Raw genomic sequence first — 20,099 nt, 5'->3', positions numbered from 1 at the left:
GGGTCTGAAAACGTATGTAAATAAGGTGTTTCTGTTTTTTATTTTTAATACATTTGCAAAAATTTCTAAACCTGTTTTTGCTTTGTCATCATGGGGTATTTTGTGTAGATTGAGGGGAAAAAAATATTTAATCCATTTTAGAATAAGGCTGGAACATAACAAAATGTGGGAAAAGTCCAGGGGTTTGATTACTTTCCGAACGCACTGTACCTCTTTGTTCAATATCACAGTGAACATTAAGGTTATTGTCTGGGTTGAAAAATTATTGTTTCAACTTTGGCGCAAAGTTGCACTTATATGACATGTTGTTTAAAAAAAAAAAAAAAAATGCCGTTAAATCAATTGATTAAAATAATTGTGGATCAAGTTTTGTTTAATTTGATTACCCTTCAGTAAAAGTTAACTTTGTAGTACTGTTATTGCATTACTGTCTAGCATGCTCAAACTCAACTCTGGACCTCAAAGCCAGTTCCACTGTTTTTTTCATTGTTCCTCTCTAATCAGGGACTGATTTAGACCTGTTATACCAGGTGGGTGCAATTAATTATCAGGTATAACAGAAAACCAGCAGGCTCTGGAACTCGTAGGGCAAGAGTTGAATACCCCTGGTCTAGCAGTTAGTATTTGAAGTTTTGATGATTACACTTCCCTTTCCTTTTTCAGGCCTATGCCCTTTTTGGAGAAATTCGATTCTGTCAATACTCAGGACTTTGATATTAACGTTTATGGCTTGATTTAATCCGTAGTGCTGTAGACCTCCACTACATACAGCGCAATAGAAATTTAAAGGCAATGTTCGCTCAAACAGAAATTACCTTTACATTTCAAATTGTGGTACAGCGCTGAACGATTTGGATTGAATCGAGTCTTTAATCCTTTGACTTTGCTGTTGCACCATGGCATTTGGTGAATAAAACACAGCGCAAACAGCATTACAAAATATGAAATTTATTTGATAATTTTTTTTGCACATGCACACCCACACAATATTTTGTAACCACCAATATAGGCTGATATTTTTTGTCATAAAGCTAGCACACAATTGCAGACTTAACATTATGGTTTTGAAGACACCATGGGGAAAGCTTTGCACTGTTTGATTATAAATTTTAATGTACAAAAAAGGCAGTCTGAAAATCAAGTATAAACATTTAAAAACAATTTACAAATGGACAAAGTACAAAAAGAGCAACAGTCAAAACAATATATATAGAAGCAATGACCGACAATTGTACAGAAAGTTGTACTGAATGCTTTTCGTACATTCTTTTTTGGCAGTCTCAGTTCAAATCTCATGAAAGTAGTGTAGTCCAGAAAAAGCTGTGATATAAAGTGAATGGAAGGATGAAATGATTAACAAAATATTGTAAGGAGTTAACAGATGGAAGGTTTCATTTCACATACAAACTAGAACGCTGGACATCTGCATACTCCTAATGGATAGTTTTGATAAATAAAATATATTGGCTTTCAATTAATCATACATTCACTACTCTGTGCTAGTTGGGTGCTGACACAAATACAGTACTTCTACCCTTTGCAAATATATGAAATGGAGAGTTGACTTCTGTGAACCTGTAGTCAAATTAGTTGAATTTATAGGGGTCATTATGGAGGTAGACTTGTCTTGTTGAAATCACAATTTCTATGTAAGAACTTGATATAGGGCTTTTATCTGATGTTTATTCAATCAAACCTAGTCTCCGTCATAAGTCAAACATTTTCCTGCTTCCAAGAATTGCAAGTTTGGAGTGTACTCTACAAAACTTAGTTTGAAACAAAAAATAATACCAACTGCTGATGGCAACTTATCCTGGAAACAATTAATTAAACTGGCCTTCAATTGTATTTCTTTCACATCCATTGTCTTATACACAAACGTGTCAAAATGGGATTGTGAATGCAGTAAATACATTGCATGTATAACATGAAGAACAAAATAAAGTGCCTTATTTTTTTCATTAGTCTTTTTGTGCCAAAATAGTGTGAAACATTAAAACGTAAATACACATTTACATTCCCCCCTTACTTTTTTGTATTGAATTTCGTTTGAATGTCATTTTAATGCGTAGGTCCTCCAAAAAACATTCTTACAAGTAATAAACTGCACATCACTAGTCTTGATCAACATCATTTACAAATACATTTTCAGAAGTAATGCAATGACTTGAATGCATACAGGACATAACGCTCCACTCACTGGACAAAATACAAACCATTGTGCATTTATAAGGCAAATACATGGAGGTTGGTTTCAACTAGGCATTTCATGACAATTCAACAACAAAAATATACTGAATCTTGAAACCCTGTCCTATCTAATGTCCTTGTCCAGAGTTATTTCAGTGTGCCTGAAGAACTGACACTTGCTGTTAAGAATTGATACTTGCTTATCAAATTCTCTCCAGACCAATCTGACTCGAGTCTTTCTGGAGATTTTGCATATTTTACCACTGCACATATTGTGACTTCAGGTGCTAAGGTGGTGACTAGTCAAATGTGTACCTGGGCTCGAATTGAACTGAGTACGAATGTGACAATTAGGTTTGTATTGAATATTCTGTTTTAAGTTAATCTTTTTTTTTACTATTCATTTAGCAAATATTGCTCATACACGGTATCATAAAAATGCACTGACAAAGCATGCAAATTGAGCCTTGAGTTCTGATAGAAAAGGCCATCAGTTAGCATGTGCTTTCAAAGGTTGGGTGGGAATTATTATTCTGGATATGGTTTAGGTAAAACATGCAAACCTCCTATACAGTTCAAATGACCTCAGCTGCCTGACCCTAAAACTGCTATTTTCCTTGCATCAATATGGGTACTACAATGTGAAGGTTTGGTTAAGGTGAGCCACCAGCAGTATTATCAAGTATGATGTTGACTGGCCATTCTGAGCCCTATCCTTTGATCTCAGCCCTAAAGAGAGAATGGTATAAACCCCTCTTACTCTGAGGAACATTGTGGTCTACAGCGTCATCAAACAGACCTACATACCTATTTCAAATCATCCATCGTGTTGCAGTCTTCTGCTTCAGATAGCAAAACATAAATGACCAGAGGTTGGCTTATGACACTAAATTTCAAACTATGAGGTCCCTGAACCATATTCAAAATACATACTGCAATTTAAATAAGGTTTCTAGAATACAACAGATTTGTACATTTTGACCACTTTTTCTTCTCACAGGACTGAATTTACAGTAATGGAAGTGTTGGAGATGAATTATGTTGTTGGTAATATACTTCAAGTATTTGAAGGGGTTATTTTACAGCGCCAAGTCTTTTCAATAGTTTCTTCCCTTTGGAGAGCAGTCCCTTTTTCTTTTTGGAGGACAAGTCGCAGGGGCCCCTGATGGGACTGCCAGGCCCCACTGTAGCAGGGCCAGAGCCAGGGATGTGTTGGCGCACTGTGGGGGAGGCGGCTCTTCTGGGCAGACCCGATTTTTCCAATGGAACCTAATGGGAGACCCGTAAGGGACAGTTCAGCGGGGTTAAAAAGCCAACCCTCTTGCACCCCAGTCACTACCCCCTTCCACTTAGTCCTTTCTGTCTCAGCAGGGCCACCATACCTTTGGCTTCATCAGTCTATCTCCCTCATAGCATAGCCCAGTTCAACTTGTAAATGTTAGGATATTGTATCTTTAGTGTACTGAGGTGCTGTATACCACCCTCCCCCACTGCCATTTAGGTAGTCTTTCATCAAGCTGGTTTAAATGATAGACTTCAATGTCAAAGAATGTCCACATACTCTTTACCAATCATACATTTCTATGCTGAGATTCTCCAGAATGGCTATCAATGGCATAGGCCATGTCTTTCACACACACAAAAACAAGAGATACAATATTGTATTAACATTATGGGACAACATATGACAGCAGATTTTCTTTTTAAATATAAAGGGCATTCATATACAACTGGGTTACAGTAAACATCTAATATCTAAATATTCCTTCATTGTAATCATGAGCTAAAAGGCTTCTTTTCAATTGCACTTAGGAAAGATGTATCCTTAAGATCCCATTAACATGAGACTAGTCGCTAGCACTAGTCTCTACAGTAGATATAGTATCGTCTCTACAGTAGATATACTATAGTCTCTGGCACTACTCTCTACAGTAGATGTACTATAGTCTAGCATTAGTCTCTACAGTAGATATAGTATAGTCTCTGGCACTAGTCTCTACAGTAGATATAGTATAGTCTCTGGCACTACTCTACAGTAGATGTACTATAGTCTAGCACTAGTCTCTACAGTAGATATAGTATAGTCTCTGGCACTAGTCTCTACAGTAGATATACTATAGTCTCTAGCACTAGTCTCTACAGTAGATATAGTATATAGCTACATATAGACACGTCCAGATCAATGAGGGTCATTATTCTGCACATTGAATGTTCATAATTTATCATACGTCGAGAGGGGATAAGCGTTTCAATTTACCAGTTTTTGAAGCAATTAATCACTTTTCATCAAGGTAACTTCAAGGTTGTTGGAACCAATTTAACCTGCTTTAAAAAAAGTTGTATTTACAAATCTGATCACAAGCAACTTAAATATTTATACAAACTAAATAAAAAAGTGATTTTCCATTTTTCATGTTAATTAAAATAACCTTTTGAAATCGAATTGATGACACTTTCTATGAGGAAAAAATGTTAGTAGCTATTTTTGCCATTTTGCATCATTCCTTATGTGAGAGAAAAAGTGCACCCCACTAACAACTTAACAAAGGCATGTGGAGCGGACCACTATCTTGGGTATCTATGGATAAAGTAATGCCAATGAAATGTTTATCTGATTGATTGGAAACCTCAACAAGAAGGAGTTGCCTGTCTGGCAGACAGTTCATTACCACTAACTTGTTTCTAGCGGAGTTTGATTAGATTAAGCGTGGCAGGGTGCACTACTTCAAGGAGAGGGGAGGTTCTATCAGAATGTTAGCTATAGAGTCTGAATGTTACCACTAGTACTACGGGGAGGCAACCTAGGCGTGCAACAATGGCCTTTTAGCTTACCATGAGTTACAGCAGGAGACTTATCTTGAGAGAAGGACATTGTAATGTACAACACCCAGAGAAACAACTGAAGATACCATGCTTCTTGTCTAATGCATTGGCTAGGGTGGTCGTCCTTAAGTTAACACAACAACCTGAATGCTTTTACAATAAACTCTTGTTAAATAAAAGCATGTACACTGGGATCATCCTGGTGTGTACCACAGTATTCTATAAATATTTACATCCATTGAAAAGGAATTAACTGAAATTTAAACTGGCAAAATAATGGTCATATAAAACGGAGTGTGTGTTGCATACCGGAAACTAAGGGGAACCCATGTCATCTGCATTAGACGAGGGCTGCGTAACCTTGGTATCCTCAGTTGCTCACTTACGTGATGGAAACAGCCTTTAAGGTGTGAAATGAACACTCTTCTTCTGTTTTGCCAAGCGGGTGAGGAAAAGAAATCAAATAAAAAATGCAGTGATGGCGTTTCAATAGTCTGCACTATGAGAATGACAAATTATAAAACCAACCAAGAAACTTGAGATGAAATCTGCTCATATTCAAACATTAACTTGCAATTATTTGTTAAATACAGAATTATTGTAACATTATTTTACAGCTAGTTATAATTATAATGACATTTGAAATTGTACTCTCAAACAGCAACATAAGCTTCTTGATGCTATTGTACAAGTAAGCAATATACAAAAACAAGGCTTTCAGGAGCAAATACAAAAGTTATACTGTACTAGACTTATTGTTCACTATAAAAAGGTTCAAAGGGAAATCATGCATCTTTAAGAGAGAACATGCAGTGCTACAGTCTAGATATTTCATCCTCCAGTACATCAAAACTATTTCCTCTATTAGAAACACAGGTAATATTCATAAAGCATTTATTACAATACTAAATATGCATGTGCAAAAAAAACATTGCATGTTGTTGACTGCTATTTTTCAAGACATTACATGACAATAATTCTGCTTTTTATTATTTCAGTCTATTCTCTTTGAGAACGCTTTATGAATATGTCCACATATTGTACAATGCATGTCCCCCCCCCCACACCCACGGCAGTCAACATTGAAAATAAAAGTTCCTATGTCAAGTATTAATAGTTTTCTTTATATTTCTGAGGCATCAACAACGTTTACAGCATAATGCTCCAAAGTCTGAATTCCCATCATATGTTCAGGAATGAAACACAAGCACAGACAGAAAACTAAAGGAGTAAGGAGGTAAAGGGAACGGAAAGGAGTAAATGGATGACAGAGGGCTAGTACTGCGAGAGAGCATGTACCCTTTTGGTCTTTATCCGTGCTGCAGCATCCTGCGGGTATCGAGAATCTCGAGACTGAGTGTCAGTGAGAAAAACCTCAACATCATCAGGCACTTCTTCTAGAAAGTTGGAGGGAACAAGACCTTTGTGTCCATTGAGCTCGCCCTGAGGGATCACAAACACACAGGGTGACTGGCATAGAATGTACACTGGACTCCACAATATAGGAAACTAGACTAAAGGGATATAAAATTATCATTTTAAATTGTTTATCATACTATTACTATCACTGTCATTTTCACTGTGTTTATTTGCACTAAGCTGGTTGAAGAAATATGAACTACTTTATATCAAGTGTAAGTCACATACTTACATAATGAAACCCATCTTCATCAATTTCACCAAATACGGTTATGACGTCACCAGCACAGAATGTCAGTTCAGCCTGTCAAAACAGGTTTGAGTTCAGTTTGACCTGCTTTCTCTACATCAAAGCAGCTTGCATCTGTTGAAGATTCTCTCTATAACCCAACCACGTGGGATACTGTTAGGGTTTAATTTGTGTGAAATGCTGTACTTCCTATTCCAATCACTGAGATGCATTGTAAATCTAGAAGTGTTAGTACAGTCTTGGCAGACGGCTGCAACTATCAAATGCATCAAGCGTTGGATATTTGAAGACAGGATTGCAACCAGTGATGTGTATAAACCCTGGATGACTGACAGGGGGCGCTGTAATGAAGCCACCATACAGCCATCTTGGTACTCATCCTCCATTGTAAAAAAGATTTTGGAGGCAATAGAAATGCATTTATTGACACGTTTATTATATGACAGACACCTTAATACATACTTTTAAATTATATTATGTGAACTAAACGTACATATAATACATGAAGAAATATATTAAAACATTTTCCTTTTTTGTACTAATTTTACTGTCCCTACTACAACAACAAAAAATACTTAAATACATGTAATTTTGTCCTTGAAACATTTCATTGAGATACTGTAGAATTCCATTAATTCCTATGGAGAACTGCTCCTTCTGGGTAGTGCCAATATGGCTGACCGGTGGCTTCAAAGCCTCTCAATGGCCAATACATAGCATCAGCAATCCAAGGTTTGTATACATCATTGATTGCAGCACAGACAATAGGCATACCATACTACTATCTACTATCCACTTTTCCAGGCCTCTCCAAAACACACAAATCAAACGTAGGAGATGGCTCAACACACAGACCAAACTGAGGAAGGATGCCAGTGCAGGCAATGGGTGAGGGGCTGTGTTCATGAGAGGGGTATACTGTAGCCCCCTCCACCATGTGTCCACCTCTGAACACTCCAACAACAGTCAGGGAGAAAAACACACAGAGAGCGGACGCTCCTCTCACTCACCTCATTCAGCCTGTCTCTCCCATACTGTGTCTGGGGCCGTGCCAATAGAAAGGTGAGAGTGAGTGAAACCAGGGGGGAAGGGCCATAAGAACAACAGGAAAAGGTTAAGCTACTAATGGGGACCAGGTAATGGTAAAGATGGGGAGTAAGACTGGCTGGTGTATTGCTGCAATGTTGGCAAGGCAAGCAGGTACATCGTTAGTAGTAACAGGGTAGAACTACCTCTACACCTGACTCTAGCAGTACCTCCACATCCACGTTGGGGGAGCTCTCCCTGGGGTCGTAGTCATACAGTGCCACCATTCTACGTGTGGACGAGGGGTGCTGACGCCCACTCCGCCTGTTCCTCTCTGGACAGAGACACACAGACAGTCATCAATCAATAAGAATAACAAGTAACACACTAAACTAGAGATAATCACCTTACTAATCTCAGTTGTAAAATCACACACTAAAATAACAGTATGCAATGCCTTATGATCTCTCATGAATGACTGTCTATACCAGGCAAAGGCTGAATGAACATGGGACATGAAGGTGAAAGCCATAATGAACATCCCCATTGATTTACTGAAGATGAGCATGTTAGTGACAATTCTGACAGAAAATACCCATAATTCGTAACTAAAACGCATAAGAAAAGTGAAGAAATGGTGGAAGAAGCAAAGCGTGAAGATGAAAAAATAGTGCAGAAAGAGTGCATCTAAAGAGAACACAGACCTCGCTTGGATTTTCGGGACCTGCGGTTTATTGAGCGACCATCTTTGAAGCGGTTGCAGTTCACTTCACGGGAAAGCAGAGAGAAAAGAAAAAGAACGAGGAAGACGATTGTAGAGACAGAGAAATGAGAGTACCATCAGCATTAGACATCAGTGTGTAAAGAAAGCAATCGAGACAGGAAAAGAGGAAGGGAAGAGAAAATCAGGCCCAAATTAGAGTAAGAAAGAGTGAGAGTGGTGGAGAAAAGACAGAGAGCAAGTGGGAGTCCAGGTGCCACCCTACCTAATTTCTCTACAGGAGTGTTGAGTGGGAGGAAGCCCTGTTTGAGTAGCTGGTCCATCATCCCATCATCCTCAGTCTGGATCTCTGACACCATGTTACAGGGGATCAGACCCGGGCGGTCACGGATCTCTGCCCTGTAGAACCCATCCGTGTCCTTATCCCCAAACACCTGACCAGCACAGAGAACAATGTTAGCAGGAGGGAGAAAGAGAGACAGCCACCACCACTACAGTTGTTCAATAGCAGCTTCACATGCACAACTACATCTAACCCACGAATGTAAGTCAACACGAGGCCCTTTTGTTGTTAGGATGAGGAAAGCAGATTGGACTACAGCACTGTGTGGCTCAGGCTCCCACCTTGATGATCTGGCCCTCTTTGAAGGGCAGCTCCTCGTCAGCAGCATCAGGGTTGGGGGACATGGACAGGGGGTCGTAGTCAAACAGGGCCACAAATATACGCGCCAGGTCCTCTGGCGCCGACTCCTCATAGTACACTGGCGACCGTCGCCCTCGGCCATGCCCGCGGTCTTGCCCACCGTACTCATCTGAAACACAGAAGGCACTGCTGCAACTGCCAGCCTTGCTACTGCCAGCCCCCAGCATAGGATAGGCTGGGGTGCAGAGTGGAGTAGAGGGCAGCGGAACGAAAAGATGTCACTTTGTCAGAGCTGACAGACAGGGGAGAGGGCCATGAAACACGTGTGTGAAAAAGAGCCCAAGATTTCAAGGGGGATTTAAAGAGGTTTTAAGATAGAATGGTCAGTCTGCACTATTGTGTCCATCATCCTCTCAAAGGGCACGCCTCTAAAAACGTTGATAAGCCCCTACTGTAATTACATGCTGTAGCAACATTTATGATTCCCAATTTATTAGAACATGTAAGCAGGACACTGTTTTTAGAGTTTTCTTTAAGTCTAAGCTATCTATAATTGACAGATAGCACAGATTGGATGTTTTTTCACACATCTCTGAATGCTGGTAGGACAGACACCAAAACGACAAACAAAGTACCTTTATAACACTCATAGATACAGTTAGACAGAGGTCAAGTAGGACAGACAGCAGCACGTCAAGCCAGACGATGGGATGCAGGTGAAACTACATGACCATACACATAACAAAGAAAGGAGGGAAACTCAGACTGTTCATTGCTGTTTTACTTCACTGTCTCACGGAGCGTAAACAGGCATTCATGCGTTCCACTCTTCAAAATGAGGAAGTATGCTTCAATATCACAATACAAGAGGGGTAAAACCATGCTCACATTAGAAATACAGCATTAAGCTAAAAGGGCAAATGAATATTCCTGCAAGAAATTATAACATCAAATGCCATAGCAGGAACCTGACTCATCAGGGGCATCAGGGACAGTGAGGGAAAAGGAAAGGAATCCACCTCATATTCGTTCACTAGTGGATTTCCTGGAACTCCATGTCCAAACAAACCACATGTTTCAATATCACAATTCAGGGAAAATGTCTGTTAAATGATGTTTTAATGATACAATACTGATGTTCGGTTTAGATGACAGCAGTTTCATCAAGGTGCAATGGAGTGATACCAACAAGACATGAGTGCACTTACTCATCCAATGGTTTTCCTTCTCACTGTACTGTAAACAATCAGTCATGCAAAATCAACAGTCAACAGGGTTACTATATGCCCTGGGAGAAGAAGAGGAAGGGTGAAAAGAAGGGATGGGTGAGAGGGAAGGAAGGAAGGAAGAGGGGTCTCCAAGGGAGGCCTGGGATTAAGGCTGCAGAGAGCTATACAGGGAGGGGAGGGGGCACTCATTCTTCAGCTACAGAAAAAGTGTCCATCTTATCTTTCCGGCAGCCGAGTGTATAATGCACACTTAAGCTTGAGACTACTATTCCTTTCTAATATCAAGTAAGGTTCTTAACACTGTCTTCTATGTACTTTCATGGTTTATTCATGTTGTTCTAGAGAGAAGCTGGGCCACATACCATCGTCATGCCATATCCTCCGCCGAGCTACACTGCCATGATAGTAAACATCCTCCTTGCCAGGTGAGAGGTTTCCCTCACTCCCCTCACTGTTACTCTCCATCATGGTGATCTCTACAGAAGACACCAATCAGATTACAGCGTTACTGTCAGGGACCCCCCCAACACTGCTCTACTTCACGGACCGGCCAATGCCTGGCTGGAAATGCTGCTGGAGGGGGAGGGGCTGGGGGGATCAGGGGGTGGGATAAGGAAACAGGTTGTAATCTGGAGTTCTTCAATGTAAAACAGCAATGCTTTGCACTGTGTGAGACAGAGGGAAGGGTAAGAGCAGGTGAGCCCTTTATGCACACAGTATATAAAGTCTATAGTAAACAGTAAACAGTAGCAGCCCCTCCCCCTTAACTGCTTATGCACATTTAAAAAGCCAAGTCAGAGACATCGTAAAGAGGTATGAGGTTGGTCAGAACTACAGGTGTAGGAGCACACCACCACTACAGAGAACTACATGGTTGTTTAAGGTCATGTGTCTATGGGAGAGATGTTCAGCTCAGTGGAGGACGGGGCATCCCATCATGTGGTGACCACACTAACCAATGGAAGGAACCATCATGGGTCGTCGCTGTGGGGGGTTGCCGCCATGGACAGGCCTCCTCCCTGAATGGTCCAGCCGGTCGCCATGGGAGCATCCATGGGAAGGGGAGTTCCCTATAATCTTTAGAAGGCGATAAAAACACAGCGTAAGTTAAAACAAGCTGCCTTTTACACTGCCTCTCTCACATAACAAACCAGCCATTCAAAAGGATCACAAAACCATAAGAACAAATGATATAACTTCCATTTGTCCTTAAGGAGGCAAAACAAGAACAATAAATAAACCCATAAAATAAAGAGACCAAACAAACCAAAAAACCATCAACAGAACCAAAGTAAATCAACTCCAGACACCACAACAGGATCAGATGTTTAGCTAAAGACCATTTGTTTTTTGTTCTGCTCATGTCAGCTCCTTGATGACAAGAGTGAGTGAGCGAGTAGAGGAAAGAGAAGAGAATGGAGAAAGGCATAGTTAGCTGAGCACAACCATAATGGCTTCAGCCTGGGGCCCAAACCAGAGAGAGAGAGGCTGAGGCCCAAAGGCTTCTCATCCAGTTAGTCATACAGGATAAATGGGACAGAGATGGGGGGAGGGGGATCGAGCAATAAGATGACCACTGCTGTGTGTAGTATAGGAGGAGGAGAGGAGATTCTGTTGAAAAGATTATGGAAGAGCATGAAGAGGGGAGACCATATTGTCTGCAGAGCACTAACATAATGCAGATGGACTGAAGGCTAAATCAGCTATAAGACTATGAGAGGCTATCCTCCATGTGGTCCTACTAGAAAAGGCTTTATCTGTCAAGGACTACAGCCTTTACGCACAATGAGAAGCAGGACATGCTGGAATAGAGGTCCCCCTGTGGAAGGCAGTGCAATCAGGGTAAAGTCAGAGGTGGGATAGGATGGGCAAGACGTCTGTCATAGCTGCATATCAAACCCATTGGCTGGTAGAGAGAGGGGGATGGCGGAGCAGAATAGGGATAGCGCATCCCCATGCAAACTATAATGGTTGAGCTGCCATTTTGTTTAAAAAAGGAATCTTTCTCCTCAGACACATCAGAAACAAAAACTTTCTGAAATGGCCTTTAGATAATCAAAAAAGCTTCACTTAAAAACTCACTGGACGTTCTAAGAACGAGCAAACTACACACATGAAAAACTACAAATAAGAATCACCATGAACATGTACTAATAACTTGCCAGAATATTGCACAAAACAAAAATAAATCAATGTAAAGGTGGGAGACCCATAGAGAGAAAAAACACCAAGAAAAAAGGTATGGTTTTACTGCTTGCTGATGGAATGTACAGCAGGTAAGAGTCTGAGTCACACACACCGGCGGCTGGTCCGAGACCCTGTTGAGCCTGTTCACATAGCTGGCCCTAAGGTCCCTTTGATAAGGCCTGTCCAGCTGGTGGAGCCTGCCCTCGCTCAGGGCGCCGTCCCTGGGGTAGCGTCTGGGGCTGTGCCCTGGTTCCCTCTCCCACTCCCGGCCTGGCCCGTAGTGCACCTCCCTGTTCCTCAGGTCAGACAGGTGGCCTGTCTTAGGGCTGTCACAGTGGTCCTCATCCATGCTGCACTGCCGTGTCAGCTGCCTCTTCCTGCCTGCAGCCAGGGCCCGTCGCTCTACCGGCCCCTCACAGTGGATGTAGTGGACAGGACCCCGCATGGGGCTGCCGTGGGGGTAACCCCGGTACCCCAAAGAGCCCTCCTCCTCACTGCCACAGTCCAGGCCGCTGTCAGGGCTCTTGGTGGTCTGGCGGCTGGGCCGGTTCAGGCTGCGCTCCTCGAAATTACAGCCATAGCGGGGAGAGGAATGCTGGCGCTGCAGCAGGCGACGGTGGTTCTTGCTGGGGGAGAGGTGGTTGTGCTGGTGGGGGTTCTGCTGGTAGATACGGGGGCTCCTGCGGTGCATGCAGGGTGTACCAGGCCTGCCTTCGTCGTCAAAGCGCAGGCGCTGATGATGATGACCCATCCCATCCACTCCGTCGGGCTCGTCCTCGGCAACCTCAGGGATGCTGTGGAGGCGTTTACTACGCAGGGACTTCTGTCTCACCACCTCTCTCTGTAGGTCCCAGCAGTCCCTCTCCTCCCCTAGGTCCTGACGCCTGTAATACGCCTGTAAGGCCAGGACGGGACAGCCACGGTGCGGAGCGCAGGGTGGATTGGTTTGGCATTTCAATTAAGAGTTTTGTTTAAAATTTAGTTTTTGCAGGTGTTAGAACAGGCAGGAAACAACACAGTGTGTGAATAAAAAATTAAATGGGGAAAAAAGACAAAATAAGAACAGAATTAGTTATTTGTGGCAGAATGGCCAGATGTAAGGCATGCAGTGTCATTCCGTGAGCTGGGGGAAATAGCATGCTCTGAACGGGAATCTGTGGGACGAAAGCAAAGGGAGTAATAGATAGTCACACTGAGGATGGGTCTGGGACAGGATTTAGATAGCCAGGACAGATTAGAAAAGGGTGCAACACATCTGCCAAGGGAGAAATACTCACAGATAAATGAAACAGGTGACAAACTCACAAAACATATAAGTGAATTAACTCATAAAGAAAAGACTTAAAACACATTGCACCAAGCACAGCCTGGGCAAGTGAATAAGAGCTACAGTATATACATTAACCAAGAGAGATGCGGCAGCAAACTAAGCAAAGCACTTGCATAAGCAAAATAAGACATTTAAAAAGTGTCTCAGTCTGTTCTAACATTTTCAGACAGGACCCGAGGGCTGTTCTTATGACAGATTTAGAGTTTCCATCAATAATGACTATAGACTGAATCTCAGCTGTGTTGCTTCTGATATTTGACCCTGATTGCATGCACTACTGCATAGGACACTCCATTTCCAGAGCATAGTAACAAGACACAAATACATACAGAACATGAATGAGACATACTTATTGGTGACATGATGAGGTACTATGGAAAACATAGGCAAATGCAGCAGATCAATACACCTAAAAAGACAGTTCTGTTGAGTACCGTACAGTGTGAGGAATCACATCTTGCTTACTCTTATCAACTTGATAAGTTAAACGTTTCACAAGTATTCTCACAGCATTGCATGACTGTAAACATGTTTCTTTGGAAATGACCTGGGGACCTTTCATATCAACACTCCCAGTGAATACAGATGACAATTTAACTTCTTGTTTATCATCAACACAGTAAATATAACCTATGTTTCACTGCTAATAATAATGTCACTCAGGAGAACTTGTTACATAATGATTATTGACCACACATCCACATGTGCCCGTTGAAACATACTCAATGGCGACAGGTCCACACATCCTCAAAGGTAACCATCATCAACATCCAGAAAATAACTCAAACACAAAAGGTACAACATGAGACGGACACAACCCAAAGTGAATTATTCCATTTAAGTAGCCTAAACTCACTTAAATGAGATTCCCATATGCATTCGATATGCCATGACCCTTCTAGCTGATGGTACAGTACATTTTAAAAGATCAATGTATGGTCATTGACATATTCCTTTACAACACATTTTTAACAGAGTATTCATGAACAGTAAGTCTACTAATTATCCAGTTTTTACAAAATATGGACATTCTTAAACTGTATATTAAAATGCATATTGAGACAAAACAACATTCCATGTTTCTATCAATACCAAGCTCATTTTAAACATGATTGTTCACCTCTCCTTACACAGTCCATGCTGGGTGTGTATAGTACAGCCATTTAGATGGGTTAGTTAAGACTTGGATGATGAAGCTGATATGCAGTGTGTTGTTCAGCTCAGAACAGGATGGAGCGCTCAGCAGGCAAAGCCACAGTGGGCCTGCATGTAGAGCCAGACAGTGAGAGAAGGCAGCCGGGGCCACAGTAGATAGGAGGGACCTCCCTCCCTCCCCAACCCCCCTCCCTACTTCTCCAACCTCCTCCGTACCCGCCTCCCCTGGACCCCCACTAGATGAGGTATATGTGTGCTGTACCTTGAGAGTGTTGTGAGAGTTGATGCTGCGCCGACGGCCCTCCTCCAGCTGCATCTCAGAGTACAGGTCCTCCTCGTCCTCCTCCATGATGTCAGACAGGTCTGAGCCGCGGCTGCTCTCTGTCTGGTACTCCTCACTGTGGCTGTAGTGGTGCTGGGAGACAGGGGAGAGGACCAGCTTTAACATGGAACTACAGGAACAACAAGCCCGTGTCTGACTGGCTGAACTAGGAGACGGGGGAGAGGACCAGCTTTAACATGGAACCACAGGAACAACAAGCCTGTGTCTGACTGGCTGAACTAGGAGACGGGGGGAAGTTTCAAACAGGTCAACATTCACATGGACGCAGGGCCAGATGGATTACCAGGACGTGTAGTCAGAGCATGTGCTGACCAACTGGCAAGTCTCTTCACTGACATTTTCAACCTGTCCCTGACCGAGTCTGTAATACCAACATGTTTCAAGCAGACCGTCATAGTCCCTGTCCCCAAGAACACCAAGGTGACCTGCCTAAATGACACCGAACCGTAGCACTCACGTCTGTAGCCATGAAGTGCTTTGAAAGGCTGGTCATGGCTCACATCAACACCATCATCCCAGAAACCCTAGACCCACTCCAATTCGCACACCACCCAACAGATCCACAGATGATGCAATCTCTATTGCACTCCACACTGCCCTTTCCCACCTGGACAAAAGGAACACTACAGCTTAGCGTTCAACATAATTCCCTCAAAACTGATCCACCCCTTTCTGCAACTGGATCCTGGACTTCCTGACAGGCCGCCCCCAGGTGGTAAGGGTAGTCAACAACACATCTGCCACGCTGATCCTCAACACGGGGGCCCCTCAGGGGTGTGTACTTAGTCCCCTCCTGTAGTCCCTGTCCACCCACAACTGCGTGGCCAAGCACGATTCCAACACCATCATTAAGTTTGCCGACGACACAACGGTGGTAGGCCTGATCAGCGACAACAATGAGACAGTCTATAGGAAGGAGGTCAGAGACTTGGCAGTGTGGTGCCAGGACAACAACCTCTCCCTCAACGTGATCAAGACAAAGGAGATGATTGTGGACTTCAGGAAAAGAAGGGCCGAGCCCCCATTCTCATCTACACGGCTGTAGTGGGGCAGGTTGAGAGCTTAAAGTTCCTTGGTGTCCACATCACCAACAAACTATCATGGTCCAAACACACCAAGACAGTCGTGAAGAGGATATGACAACACCTATTCCCCCTCTGGAGACTGAAAAGATTTGGCATGGGTCTTCAGATACTCCAAAAGTTCTACAGCTGCACCATTGAGAGCATCCTGACTGGTTGCATCACTGTCTGGTATGGAAACTGCTCGGCCTCTGACCGCAGGGCACTACAGAGGGTAGTGCGTACGGCCCAGTACATCACTGTGGCCAACCTTCCTGCCATCCAGGACCTCTATACCAGTCGGTGTCAGAGAAAGGCCCTTCAAATTGCCAAAGACTCCAACCACCCTAGTCATTGATTGTACTCTCTGCTACCGCAGCGCCAAGTCTAGGTCCAAAAGGCTTCTTATCAGCTTCTACCCCCAAGCCATAAGACTGCTGAAAAGCTAAGCAAATGGCTACCCGGACAATTTGCATCGACCCCCACCTTTTTTTACGCTGCTGCTACTCGCTGTTTATTATCTATGCATAGTCACTTTACCACTACCTACATGCACATATTACCTCAATTACCTCGACTAACCTGTTACCCTGCACATTGACTCGATACCGGTACACCCTGTATATATATTGCCTCGTTATTGTAATTTTAAAATGTTTTACTTTAGTTTATTTAGTAGATATTTTCTTAAAACTGCATTGTTGGTTAAGGGCTTGTAAGTAAGCATTTCACAGTAAGGTCTCCACCTGTGACAAATAAAATGTGATTTGATTTGATTTAACATGGAGTTACAGGTTACAATCATATCTTTTTCTTCATTTTCCCAGAGCGATGATTGGAACAGAAACAAACTGTATTATTCTGTATTTAAGCTGTGACAGAGTTGTTGTTTTGTATTACCCGTACATGTCTTCCCAGTTCAGAGCCTCTGAGGAATTCGTCCACAGAGGCCCCTCTCCTCCTGGTGTGGGGAGAGACATAACCATCCTCCTCCTCATCAGAGTTCACGCTCCGCTCACTGAAGATGTTCCTCTTCTCCATCTGGCACAGGAAAACACAGACAAGCAAACCTTATACATAGCTGCAGATGCATCACACTATCATAATGATACATGATATTAGTTCTCTATAGTATTGACTCAATAGTACCCTGAGAGTCTATGAGGCACTTGGTACACAAATCAAACTCTGTTTGCGCTGTACTGTGTATCATCATGTCATAGGCAAATCTGAAGTGGCTGCTTACCCGGTTGTTCTCAGCGAACACTCTCTGTGCAGCTTCCCTGGCCATGGCCTTGGCGATGGTGTTGGGGATGGGGGCTCCCTGAGGCTGGGGCAGGATCCTCTGAGGAGAGGGTGAACGACGCCCCTGGAAGTGGGGCGGCTCCAAAGTGTGTCCACGCATGGTAGGAGGGAGGGGCGAAGGGGAGCGTTCCCAGGGCGGGCCAGGCCGCAGGCCTGCCTCATACTCTTTGGTTTCTGACTCTCTGGCACTTACTAAATTGGGCTTAGACACGGGGTAGGGCTGGTGTTGGGGCTGGGGGTGAGGGAGTGGGTGGCGCAGAGGCTGACCATGAGGCAGGGTGTGGGGCTGGGATCGAGGCAGAGGGTGGACCTGAGGTTGGGGGTGAGATGGGGGGTAGGTCTGGGGGTATGGCGGGTGTGTTTGTGTGTGTGGCTGATGGTGCTGGGGTTGAGGCATAGGATGGGGGTGTGGAGGGGAGCGGTGGTGGGGTGAGTGATGGGGAGGCCTCAGGATATTGTGCGGTATGGTGGCCACGGTGGAATCCTGAGACTCTCCTTGTGCTGATAACGTCCTGACAATGATCTCCCTGGCCTCCAGACACTGGATCCTATTCAGCTCCACTGTCACATAGTCAGCTGTTGGGTACATCACCTCCGCTATCTGGACACACACAGGGACAGGGACAAGACACTTCAATTCACATGTCTTAAGTAACATACCCAATATATTATTTCTGAATTTCAGGCAAAATGGGGCCTGGTAAACCTCTGTTTTCAAACCACTGCATTACATAAGGCCTACAGAAACCATGGACTGAACATCACTGTTACATCACCACTCTCCAGCAGACGGCAGTAGAGTGTTACACACAAATCACAGCATTGAGGGTTAGCTGTTACACCACGCACTCACTTTCACAGCATTAAACATCAGGTTCTGCATAATACATCATTCTAATGCACCTTTTGTCCCTTTGTGCACACGGCATAGCCAATCACGTTGGCTCCGTTGGAGGTTCCAGTGGGGGTGAGGATGGGGGGTTTCCATCGCACCTGCAGAACCCCGGGGTTCTGGCCCAACTGGACCTGCACCTCCTGGGGAGGAAAGGGAGGACCTACGGAGTACAGCAGACACACAGGAGTGTAAGGATGTAAACACAATACACTACAACATTTAGAAAACAATACACTATTAGCTGAACAGTTTGTATGTTCCTTCAAAATAATATAATGTATTGACCTGATTCCATACAATACCAGAGGCACTCAGATAGTTCATGTTGCATTAGATTTTTTTTATGCAATCAAAAATCTGTGTAATGAGGTAATAAGAAAACAGTATGATTTGTACTGTATGTATGTCAGTGGAGGCTCCTCAGAGGAGGAAGGGGAGGACCATCCTCCTCAGTGAATTTCATAAAAATAAAAATAGTGAAACATTCAAAAGTTATCATTTGTAGATAAAACTATACTAAATACAGTGCATTCGGAAAATATTCAGACCCCTTGACTTTTTTCACATTTTGTTATGTTACAGCCTTATTCTAAAATGTATTACATTCTTTTTCCCCCTCATCAATCTACACACAATACCCCATAACGACAAAGAGAAAACAGGTTTATAGAAATGTTTGTATTCAGCCCCTTTGCTATGAGACTCAAAATTGAGCTCAGGTGCATCCTATTTCCATTGATCATCCTTGAGATGTTTCTACAACTTGATTGGAGTCCACCTGTGGTAAATTCAATTGATTGGACATGATTTGGAAAGGCACACACCTGTCTGTATAATGGTCCCACAGTTGACAGTGCATGTAAGAGCAAAAACCAAGCCATGTCGAAGGAACTGTCCGTAGAGCTCCGAAACAGGATTGTGTCGAGGCACAGATCTGGTGATGGGTATCAAAAAATGTCTGCAGCATTGAAGGCCTCCAAGAACACATACATCATCACTTGGAGTTTGCCAAAAGGCACCTAAAGGACTCTCAGACTTCTGGTCTGATTAAACCAAGATTGAACTCTTTGGCCTGAATGCCAAGTATGGAGGAAACCAGGCACCATCCCTACAGTGAAGCATGGTGGTGGCAGCATCATGCTGTGGGGATGTTTTTCAGCAGCAGGGACTGGGAGACTAGTCAGGATCGAGGGAAAGATGAACGGAGGAAAGTACATAGACTATCCTTGATGAAAACCTGCTTTAGAGCGCTCAGGACCTCAGACTGCGGCGAAGGTTTACCTTCCAACAGGACAATGACCCAAAGCACACAGCCAAGACAATGCAGGAGGGGCTTCGGGACAAGTCTCTGAATGTCCTTGAGTGGCCCAGTCAGAGCCCAAACCCAATTAAACATCTTTGGAGAGACCTGAAAATAGAGATGCAGCAACGCTCCCCATGGTGTAGCCGGAAGACAGCTAGTTAACCGTCCTCCTCTGGGTACATTGACTTCGATACAAACCCTACGAGGCTTGTGGTTCTC

The 20,099-nt window shown here is 43.3% G+C and overlaps 1 protein-coding gene across 2 annotated transcripts in view; it reads right to left on the bottom strand.

Moving 5' to 3' along the window:
- Positions 1-1,194: 1,194 nt before the first annotated feature.
- LOC120054502 (RIMS-binding protein 2-like) overlaps positions 1,195-20,099 on the bottom strand; it is a 41,962-nt gene continuing 23,057 nt past the window's right edge. The window contains exons 9-20 of one of the 2 annotated variants that reach the window (XM_039001938.1): positions 18,586-18,737; positions 18,121-18,283; positions 17,624-17,928; positions 17,284-17,418; positions 15,236-15,388; positions 11,258-11,378; positions 9,054-9,241; positions 8,695-8,863; positions 7,939-8,042; positions 6,665-6,736; positions 6,313-6,456; positions 1,195-3,459 (exon numbers count right to left, since the gene is read on the bottom strand). In XM_039001938.1, the coding sequence (XP_038857866.1) occupies positions 3,265-3,459; positions 6,313-6,456; positions 6,665-6,736; positions 7,939-8,042; positions 8,695-8,863; positions 9,054-9,241; positions 11,258-11,378; positions 15,236-15,388; positions 17,284-17,418; positions 17,624-17,928; positions 18,121-18,283; positions 18,586-18,737 (1,901 nt within the window). In that variant the 3' untranslated portion in view covers positions 1,195-3,264. Of the gene's footprint in view, positions 3,460-6,095; positions 6,457-6,664; positions 6,737-7,938; positions 8,043-8,694; positions 8,864-9,053; positions 9,242-11,257; positions 11,379-15,235; positions 15,389-17,283; positions 17,419-17,623; positions 17,929-18,120; positions 18,284-18,585; positions 18,738-20,099 lie in introns of those variants that run through there. The other variant, XM_039001943.1, reaches the window with a different exon arrangement.

Source organism: Salvelinus namaycush, chromosome 1 (assembly GCF_016432855.1).
Source record: "Salvelinus namaycush isolate Seneca chromosome 1, SaNama_1.0, whole genome shotgun sequence".
Classification (NCBI taxonomy): Eukaryota; Metazoa; Chordata; class Actinopteri; order Salmoniformes; family Salmonidae; genus Salvelinus; species Salvelinus namaycush.
Note: the sequence above shows the minus strand (reverse complement) of the source record. Positions and strands in the feature narration are given on the sequence as shown.